The sequence below is a fragment of the Culex pipiens genome, chromosome 2 (genome assembly GCF_016801865.2).
Source record: "Culex pipiens pallens isolate TS chromosome 2, TS_CPP_V2, whole genome shotgun sequence".
In the NCBI taxonomy this organism is placed as follows: domain Eukaryota; kingdom Metazoa; phylum Arthropoda; class Insecta; order Diptera; family Culicidae; genus Culex; species Culex pipiens.
The window spans coordinates 110,909,475-110,920,311 of record NC_068938.1 but is presented as its reverse complement, the minus strand read 5'-3'; the positions used below and the strand labels follow the sequence as shown (position 1 = coordinate 110,920,311).

Sequence of the window (10,837 nt, the reverse complement as noted above, 5' to 3'; positions counted from 1 at the left end):
TCACAAGTTTCATAAACTACCGTGACGCTAAATGTGTTCAGTAAGTTGTCTTGTGCACCAGCGAGTAGAGCAACTTTTTGTGAACATTTCTGTTTATTTTCACTTTTACTAAAAGTTATTATATTCCTTTTACAAGCATTTGAAAAAAAATATGTCAAAAATGTATTCTAATCAGACGAGAATGCATTGGGCCACGCCCATTTTTCCATTTTCAGCTTAGTTCTTTTTTCTTCCAGCACTCTATTGGGTCTGCTTAGTGCTACCAATAGGGACGTGACGTTACATCGTGTTGCCTTCTGGTTTTTTTAAGTGCAAGAGTGGAAAAGTGCTGAGTCATCGTCTAAAAATAGACGGCGTCCTATCTCGCCCAGCAAAATGAAGTCGATAAAGTAGTCGGTTTCGATGTGAAAAAGTGGAAAATGGGGGCTAAAAATGGCGACGCCATCCCCCTGCGAACACTCACGAAAAGTAGTAGTACAGTGGACTCTCTCGTTGTCGATATTGAAGGGACCGTCGAGAGCGGGAGTTATCCAATTATAGAACAAAAAATCAAAGCATGCTTCTTGAAGGGACTGAAAAATTTATTGACAGCAGGGGCAATATTGATATCGAGAAGATCGACAGCCAGAGATTCGACTGTAGTAGAAGTAGTAGTTTCCTGGCACAGGCATCAGTCAAGGATGCCTATTTGGAGTTGGGAGACTGCGGTCGTGTCTGAATGATGCCCTACTATGCGGTCGTGTCTGAATGATGCTGGATAATCTGGATGTTCCATGAAATTTACTAAAATCAAGTACACTAACGAGTAGAGCAGTTTTTTGTGTACATTTATATTTAATTTGACTTTTACTAAAAGTTATTCTATCCCTTTTACAAGCATTAAATGTGTATCCCATGTGTATTTATTCTAATCTGAGGAGAATGTACTGGGCTCCACGCAATTTCTAATATCGGCTGAGCTCTTTTTTCTTTCAGCGCTCCTTTGTGTCTGCCTCGAGGTCTGCCATTTGTGACGAAATTTTAAGCGCCGCAAGTAGCACTCATAACTTGTCGATTGTTGAATAATAGTTAGATAGCTGTTTTGGTTCAACATACGTGAACAAATGTCAACGTTAGTTAAATATCAGTTTCTTTCACTACTTGTATAACTGACTTATGTAACTCATGAGATGTGTGCCATAAAAGTGTTAAAACACAGTCAACTTCACTCTTTTCCAAACTTTTACACACAACATAGGGAATATGCACTCGCTCCTAACTCCATCCAATTTGCTGATTTTCACTATTAAAACAATTTATGTTGGAACACTTTTGATAAAAACTTACTTGCTCACTTCCTATTGAGCTAGGGGAAATTAACCCATTTTAATCACACTAAGCCGTTCGACCAATTCTCATCACTTTTGCCGTTTTCCGCTATTAAATCAACATTTTCAGATGTATCAACAATGAAAAGATGCTTGCTCACTTTAACTTGAGCTATTTATTACTTTGGGACAGTCAAAAACACTTTATTAAAGCCGTAATTCATGATCAAAGTGCTGATAGGCCGATAATAGAAATAGGCTGAGAAAGGGTATAGTTCCCCTATTTATCACTTTATTTTACTCGCAAACACTTTTTATGAGCTGTAATTGAACGTCCAAGTGCTGATATGCCAAGATGCTGTTCCCTCATCTGCAATGTTTGACTCGAAAACAGTTTGTTGAATAAAAACAATATTGCACTGTTTGTTTCACTGCTTATCCAACATTGTCATTTGACGGCATCTTCTAGAAAATAGGCGTGGCCAACCATTCTATAAATAACCTTAGGTTTTCTCGCTTTGTTACACAAATGATATCGGAGAATAGATTATATAACTGATGCTCAACATACATATTCAACTTGACATTGCGTGTTGTTAGGTGGTGTAAATTTGTACATGAGGAATTTAGAGTTTCAATAATGTTTATTCATTGAAGATTACAATAGTTTTAATTGTTGACCGATTGATTTGTAAACATGTCACTGGTAAAAGCTACAAAAATTATCAGCTTATAGAGTTTATGATGGAGAAAACAACAAATCAAAATCGAACCGATTTTCAACATTACTCCGTGGTACGGTAATCGAAATGACAGTTGAAACGGTTTGTTATAACAAAGTTATATAATGCAGTTATAAAAACTGACTTGAAACAAACTTATATAACTTCAATTCCAATGACAGCCTTCGTTCTTTAGCAGACAGCAACCTTCTTATTGACGATTAGGTTAGCTCATTTATTATGAAGCCCCGTGGAGCAATGCGGAAGAGCGCCTGGACCTGCCGTGGAGATAACAACAAGTCGTCGAAGTCGTCGGATCGAATCTTGGGAAAGAGGAAGTTCATCAAAAAAGGAATTTCTAAAAGTTCACCATGCAGGGAATTTCACACAAATCACATGCGCGCCATGATTGTTTTTCTTTTTTTAAATTCGATTTCGAATTATTTTAAATAAATCTTGCAGAAACAAGCGCACTTTTTTTATTAGCTTGGTCGTTGATTGAAATTCTAATAGGAAACGTTTGTTTACATGTAAGTTAGTCGACGGTTAGGCAGCTGTTTTCTATCTAACTTTCCTTTCCAGTGTGTGCTTTGATTTGACAGCACAGCCGTAAACCACGCCCCCTTTTTTCGTTGAATCTCTTGTTAGATAGCACAGTGTTGTCAAATACATTTGTACAACTTACTCTGATAACATGCATCTTTTTCTGGCAAGTTATACAATAAAAAAAGTGCGCTTTTTCAAGTTCACAGGAGTTGTAGAACAAGTTGTGATAACGAAGCGGATTGGTTATACAACCAGTTAGGAAATACGTTTATCTGACAAAGTGTGTTGCTTGCGCGATCACCCACGAAAAGTGGCTGGGCTGGAGTCTGCGATTAGTAGAGAAACGAATCACCCACCAAAAAAGTGCAAAAAATTTCTCACGGCAAGAAAAAGAGGCAATCCTCACCAGTAGGATCGACAGATTTGAAGAAGCAAAAGAATGCCGATGCGCTACATGCAAAGCCAGGCAGTTTGAGCAAGGACCCCAAAATTCGCCTGAAAAACAGTTCGCTACCCTCCCTGTTGACGTGAGCGAAAAAGAAGAATTTGAACGACGGGAAAAGGTGCCACCCATTTTTGTGAAAACATCGTCATCGGAATCGGTGCGAAAATGGCTGACCGGGTTTATCAAATCTGGTGCTTCACGAGCTTCCATTCGCTTGTGTGCTGATGGACTCAAAATTCTGCTACCTACCAGAAAGGATTACAACTACGTTCGGGATTTCCTGAACAACACAAAGATTGAATACTACAGCCATGACGATCCAGGTAAACGACCCATGAAACAGTAGGGTGTAATATGGTTGTATGGAAAAAAATGAAGTTGTACAAATTCAGCGAGCACAGCAATTTTTCAGTTCCTTTTGGGGTCCTAAACAACTCCCCAAAGTTTGGGAACGATTGGTTTAGTCCTCACTTTGCGCAAAGCGATTCAATTTTCCATATAAATTTGTATGGGAAAAACCATTTTTTTGGATTTTGATATTTATAAAATCCACGTTTCACGCTGTACTAAAACCGGATTCATATTCGGATGCTCTGGAAGGTGCTCTACAACTTTCCCTAAGAGAGTATGGTGCTAGCTTGTCCCTGAAAGAAGATACAGCGTCCTCAAAACTCGTCTAAAACGTGATTTTGGCGCAAAAAACACGTTTTAGACGAGTTTTGAACACGCTGTATCTTTTTTTAGGAGCAAGTTAGCACCATACTCTCTTCGGAAAAGTTGTAGAGCACCTTCCAGAGCATCCGAATATGAATCCGGTTTTAGTACAGGGGACCATCCATAAACCACGTGGACACTTTTTTAGGAATCTGTTACCCCCCCCCCCCCCCTTCGTGGACAATTGTCCATACAAAATAAATCTTTTTTGTATGGATCGTGGACAATCGCCATACCCCCCCCCCCCTGAAGTGTCCACGTGGTTTATGGATGGTCCCCAGCGTGAAACGTGGATTTTATAAATATCAAAATCCAAACAAATGGTTTTTCCCATACAAATTTATATGGAAAATTGAATCGCTTTGCGCAAAGTGAGGACTAAACCAATCGTTCCCAAACTTTGGGGAGTTGTTTAGGACCCCAAAAGGAACTGGAAAATTGCTGTGCTGGAAAATCGATTTTGATATTACACCCTAATGAAACAGGTTCTCCGAGGCCTGTACGACATGGATGTGAGTGTGCTGAAAGAAGAGCTCAAAACTCTTAAGTTGAACGTAATCGAAGTCTTCAAGATGACGAGACACAACAAGGACATCAAGTATCGTGATCAACTGTACCTGGTTCATCTCGAGAAAGGATCGACAACGCCGTCTGAGCTGAAAGCAGTTCGGGCAATTTTCAACATCATCGTGACATGGGAACGTTATCGTCCAGTGCACCGTGACGTGACACAGTGTTCGAACTGTGTACCAACACAGTGGTACCAACATTAGAAAAAAGTGTGGCTGAAGGGTAATGGTGGCACACTTCCTTTGTATTGTTTTTTAGGAAAAGGATTCAAAAAAGAAAAGAGATTTATTAATTTTGTGATCGTAAAAATTTCTATTCGTTCAAATTAAAGTTAACTCTCATATCACTATCAGACGAACCTATTCTACGTATGGATGATTTATCTTTCTAACATTACACTAAATACTATATCAGTAGACTTTGTGGTCAGCAAACTGTTTATCAAACATCGCATTCTCGCATTCTAACCAACCGACAACACATCTCATTTCCTGCTATCACTCGCTTCGTTCTTCTCGGCGCCTTCTTTCGCACCCGTTTCCGCCGCACTTTCTTCATCGTCCGCGTCGGCGGCCGCCAGCTCCTTCTTCACGTCCAGCCCGAACCAGCTGGAGATCATGGCGATACCCTCGTCGGTCGATTCGCTCACCGCGGCCAAAATGTCCGCCGTCGAGAGGTTGTCCAGCAGCGACAGCGGCGAGGTGGCGTTTGCCGTCGCGGGAACGGCGGCTGCGGCCGGGGCCGGTTTGGCTTGCTCTTCTTCTTCCTCCTGCTTCTTTTCGGTGTTTACCCGTTCGACGCTGGGGAAAAAGTTAGGTTGTATGAAGTTGCATTTGAAAAAAAAACTCGCACAGAACGCAAACCTTTCCTGGGGCTGTTGTTCCTTGATTTCCTCCTCGGACGATTTGATCAGCACCACTCCTTTGGGGCTCATGCGGAAGCAACCGAGCGGCAGCTCGACTTGAACTTCGCCCAGCAGCATCGGTTCAAGGCGGAGGCAGCCGCGCAGACCGTCATCGGTGGGCAGCAGCTCGCTGAAGCGGGCGCACATCTGGGCAAGGCGGGCAAACATGCTGAGGCAGGTGGGCGCTGGGTCCGGACCCTTGACTCGTTGGCTGTGCAGGACACTGTCGCCGTACGAAACGTTCAACGCGATGCCCTCCTCGGCCGAGAGGTACTTTAGCCGGACGCAACCTAGGGTAGAAAGTGAGATTGTTTTAGAAAACATATCAGAGGGATTGGAGTGACGAGGACACAAACCTGGTCCACCGAGATCGATGTAGGTCATGTTAAAGTCTATACAGCAAATGCAGGACGGTCCGTTGCAGATGCAGTTGCTCGGTCCAATTTCCTCCTCCTTTGCTTCCACGTCCGTCGTCAGTGAGAGATAATCTGGAAGCAATAGAGAGAGAGAGAAACAATACTGTAAGTTATACCGAATAACCGGAGTTCCATCCCGTCTCACCTTAAGCTAATGAAATAAAAATGAATAAATTTTACAGAACAGTAAATCCATAGTCCTCGGTGTCAATAGCAAACAACAACTATTTACAAATGTCCAAACTTCCGCCGCGCCGCGCCTAGTCCAACTTGACCTTGCACAGGTAGTTGAGCGGCAGCAGCTTCTTTTTGCCGTTGATCGACACGATGGCCTCCTTGTTGCTGGACAGCGACAGAAACTCGCCCAGCGTTTCGCGCTCGTCACCGAAGATGACCTTGAAGCGATCGCCGGCCACCGTCGGCACGACCGGTTCCAGATTGTTGCTCAGCACCGTAACGACGCGGTCCTCCTCGGGCAGAAACACGGAACAGGCGCCGCTGGTGACGGTCCGGATGAAGCCGGTTTGGCCGGCCAGATCGGAATCGTCGTGGTTGCGGATTTCGACCTCAATGTCCGTGGTGCACCATTCGCCAAACTGGGAATCGAGGCTGGCGCCGGGTGTTTGCGGATTGTACGGTGATTGGGGCGCTCCGGGTGTGGCCGGAGAGTATCCGCTCGGGGACGGAGTGCCCATGTAGTTGACCTGGTAGGGCGAGGGACTTGGGCTGGGGCTCGGTTGGTACGGGCTGTAGTTCTCCGTGTTGAACATGTTTCCGGGAGTGTGCGGAGCGAACGGCGTGTTGATCTGATAACCGGGTGTGCTCGGATTGTAGCCCGGGCTGGGCGATGGTTCCTCCATGTTAAAGTCGAAGTCGTTGCTTCGAGCCGGGGTGTTTGTGACCGCTGGATCCCAGGCGCCGTGACGTGGAGTCATGCTGCCATCGTGGGACGGAGTCATCGAACCGTACGGAGTACGATTGCCCACGTCGTACGACGGAGTCTGCGATCCGTGCAGCGGTGTCTTCGAGCCCGAGTAGACCGGTGTTTGGGCACCGTAGCTGCCACTTGGCGTACGGCTCGGAGTACGGATGTAACTCGAAACGGATCCCTCCTTCGGCGTCGATCCGACCACGGCAATGTGGTTCCGGTCGACCGAGATGGTTTGACACGAAGAGTGCAGTTCAACGCGAGCCGTGCTTTCGGTCGCGTCCTTGACAATTCCGACGGCACCCTTGTACGGTCCTCCGGTAATTTTGATACTCTTGCCAAGAATTTCCTTGTCCCGGCTGACGCGATTCGCCCCACCGCGACCTCCTCCACGGCCACCGCCCCGAGCACCACCACGACCTCCCGATGGATGCATCGGCGAGTGAATCCGGGGTGACATAAAGCCAAACTGACCCATCGGCATCAGGGCATTTCCCTGGGTCTTGTTGCCACCGGCCAGCTGCAGATGCCGGGTTTTACACACGAAAATACCTCCGTTCTCGGTGTACATCCGCGAGTGCAGGAACGCCAAGTTGCGGTACAAGTGCTTGATCTCCCCATCCCGACCAGCGTGCGGTCCTTCCATCACCTTTACGATATCCCGACGACGGATCTGATTCTGGTCCGAATCCAGCGCGATCGTGTTACGATTCTCTCGGCGCTTCTGTAGCGCAGTCGGCTTGCATTCCATGACCTTGCCGTGCATTCCCAGCACGTGGAAGTTCTCCCGCTCCAGACGTACAATCACGCCGACGGTTTGTGCGTCCAGCTGGACCAAATCTCCCCACTGGTACTGTCCCAGCGAGTCGACACCGGTTGCCATATCCGAGCAGAGCTGCAGATCCCGCGGAAGCACCTCCAACTCGTGCATCGTCAAATCCGACACCAGCACGATCCGTTGCGGTTCAACGCGCACAATCAAACCCGTTTCGCCCTCGTAACGACCGGCCAAAACCTTGGCGTGATCTCCTGTCTTGAAGTACTTGCGCAACTCGGACGCCTTGAAGATCAACGGATCCTTAAGATCTTCGTGCTTGGGCATCACCGTAATAAGCGCCCCGTCGATGGCAATGATCTTGGCCTGCAAGTTCTCCAGATCGCCCACGCAGACTTCTACGTTGTCACCCATGGAGAAGGTGTGCGTCGAGTTGGTATCCTCCTTGGACGAAACCGCCAGCTCAATGTTGATTTCCTCTGGCTGTTCCTCGAACCGCTCCAACTCGGCCAACGTTGGTTTGACGCCCTCGGCCAGAATCGCCGACATGGTAAAGTTCTTGTACAGGAAACCCTTGCGGGAGTAACGATTTCCTTCAAAGATAAGGAAGTCACCATCGGACGTAACTTCTCCGCCAATCGCACGGATTGCTTCCGGATCGAACGGTTTGGCCGCCGGTCGTCGTTTCTTTTTCTTCTTGTTTTCGTCATTCTCTGACGACGTCGTCCGCAGCGCTCCTCTCAACCGTGTGTAATCAATTCGAGGAAGCAGCTTCAAGTGGACCTGGTTCTGGGCCAAATCGACGTAATCCACCTGGGCAATATCGTCCTTGTAGATACCACGCTTCAACCGGACCCACTGCTTCGGCTTCAACCCAGTCTGCTCCTTGACCACCTTCAAAATGTCCGTCATCTCCTTGATCGGAACCATCTCCTGCTTCCAAATACCCATCCTCAAATTTCCCACGTTCGTAATAGCTGCCTTGACGTGGGTTTGCTTGTACGCCTCAATATAAACGTACCCTTTGACACCCTCCGGGGCCACCACCGATTTAATCTGCAGCGGCTCATCCGTATTCGAGTACGTCAGGAACTTCCGCATCAACAGCAGCACCGTAGCCTTCTCCTCCCCAATCCGACACTTGACCATCCACAAATTCGGATCCTTAATCCCCGGAAGTCGCCGCTGCTGGTCAATCTCGTCGGTCATTTCCTCCCCGCCATCACCAAAGTGCTTCCGCCCGGACTCATCCGCATACTTCTTCCGCAAATACTCCTCAATCTCATCCTCCTTGTTGTCCCACAAATTTGTGCCACGACGACGATTTTCAATCTCCCGCGCCGTCTGGCCAAACTCCTCCACCTCGTTCGGGACAATCCCAATGTCCTGCGCTCCCTCCTCCCACTCGTCGTCCTCGTCCACCTCATCATCCACCTCGGCTTCGTCGATAATAAATCCCCCAAATCGTTCCTTCTTCTTCTTCTTCCTCCCCCCGCGACGATCATCATCCTCATCGTCTTCAATCTCCTCCGAGTCCAAATCCTCCCCTTCCGGTTCCTGCTCCTCCTCCGCATCCTCTTCGTCCGAGCCCGCCGAAATCTTGCGCTTCTTTTTCATCCGGATCTGCTCCACATCGGACCCGGACCGCGAACCCGAGCCACTGCGCGACCTCGCCGAGCCGCCGCTGCGGGAACGCGACCGGGAAACTGAACGCGAACCACCCGAACGGGACACGGACCGCGAACGGTTCGATCCGCCGCTCTTGCGGGACCGATTCGACACCACACTGTCATTGTCCGAGCCACTGCCACTGTCCGACATTTTTCTGTAAAAATCACTTTCCAAACTGCGGCAGCAACCACATTCACTTTTTTTCGCTAAATTTCAAAGTTGGGAAAACGCGACTCCAAACCGACCGAACCGAGGGATGAAAATTGAATGACGTTTCCAAATAAAAATGCTTCACTCGCGGTGAAAGAGCGAGAGAGAGAGAAGAGAGATGACGCGTGGGCAGGGTTGCCAAACGTGTCAAATGTTAGGAAAATGCTGTACATCGTTCATGAAATGTCTGCACGATTGCTCATAAATCTGTAGATGTACAGTACGAATTCGTTGGTTAGGTTTTTTTCTCAACTCAAAACTATTTGTTTCAACCAATGAATTAGACTATCACAAACAAACAAACTAGACAAGACACGCACATTTTTGGCGTTTGACAGTTTGCCTGATTCGCCATATTGTTAGCGGAAAAGTTTATTGACAAACAGTTTGCGAGTTTGGCAAACAAGTTTGTAAGCAAACGAACTGTTTGTCCAAATTTTTACAAACAAAAACCGGAACCCGGAACCCACAGTGTAGGGGTAAGCGTGGTTGCCTCTCACCCAGTCGGCCTGGGTTCGATCCTAGAAGGCCCCGGTGGAATTTTCGAGACGAGATTTGTCTGATCACGTATTCCGTTGGACGGGGCGTTAGTTCAGTCCAGGTGTAGAAGTCGTCTCCCTGCGTCCTGTCTCGGTGGAGTCGCTGGTAGGCAGTTGGACTAACATTCCAAAGGACGTCGGTTCGAATCCTGGGTTGGATAAAAGCTTGCCTCAACAATCAAGCCTTCGGACGCCTAAGTTGTATTGTTAATTTGATTTTGGTTAACCGCGCTGGATTTTCTTAAAATAATTCGAACTGTCAAAAATCCACCAAAGCATCTACCACATTGATCACACAAAAAACTGTGGTAGAAAAGTATCCACCGATAGATGCTTTGGTAGAATTTTGACAGTTCGAATTATTTCAAGAAAATCCACCGCGGTTACCCAAATCAAATTAACAATGAAACTCTAGTTTCGAGTAGGAATCTCACAATAAAGAACGCCAAGGCAACGCTTGATTTGCTAAATAAATACTTTTCATATAAATAAAAATAAATGATTATCAAAAATTTCTAAAAGTCCATAGGCGGGTAAATTTGTTTAAACTTTTCCTCAAAAAGTTTACCAAACAAGTTTGCTGTAGTGTAATAGGCAAACGAACTGTTTGTTAGTTTTTTATTATTTGTGATAGTCTAATACGTCCTTAACTCAAAATAAACAAAATGTATATAAATTTGTAATCAAGTCAACTAAAAATCTAAAATTTGCTCGAAATTCTTTACAAATAGTTTTTTTCATAAAGATTTGAATTTGTGTTGCCATCGAAACAAATTTGTAGCAAAAAAACGTTATATAATCCACCATTAGGTGGCTGGTGCCTTCCTCACATTTAGAGTGTAATGCAAGGTAATATCTGAGATCCGGCCTCCAAAAAGTTCATAAATAACACTTAAGTGCTTATAACTTTTGATAGGGTTGTCAGATCTTCAATCTTTTGAACTCGTTGAAAAGGTCTTTTGATTTCCTACCCTACGACAAGTCGCATGGTAGATCCGGACAGCGTTTTCATCGAAATATAAGAGATCCGGCCTCTAAAAAGTTCTTAAATAACACTTAAGTGCGTATAACTTTTGATACGGTCGTCAGA

The 10,837-nt window shown here is 46.1% G+C and overlaps 1 protein-coding gene across 1 annotated transcript; it reads right to left on the bottom strand.

Moving 5' to 3' along the window:
• Positions 1 to 5,564: 5,564 nt before the first annotated feature.
• LOC120431189 (transcription elongation factor SPT5) lies at positions 5,565 to 9,272 on the bottom strand. The gene is made up of 2 exons (XM_039596331.2): positions 5,770 to 9,272; positions 5,565 to 5,696 (listed from the first exon to the last, which is right to left on the bottom strand). Exon 1 carries the CDS (start codon positions 9,146 to 9,148, stop codon positions 5,885 to 5,887), a length of 3,264 nt encoding a protein of 1,087 aa, XP_039452265.1. The 5' UTR covers positions 9,149 to 9,272; the 3' UTR covers positions 5,565 to 5,696; positions 5,770 to 5,884.
• Positions 9,273 to 10,837: the final 1,565 nt, after the last annotated feature.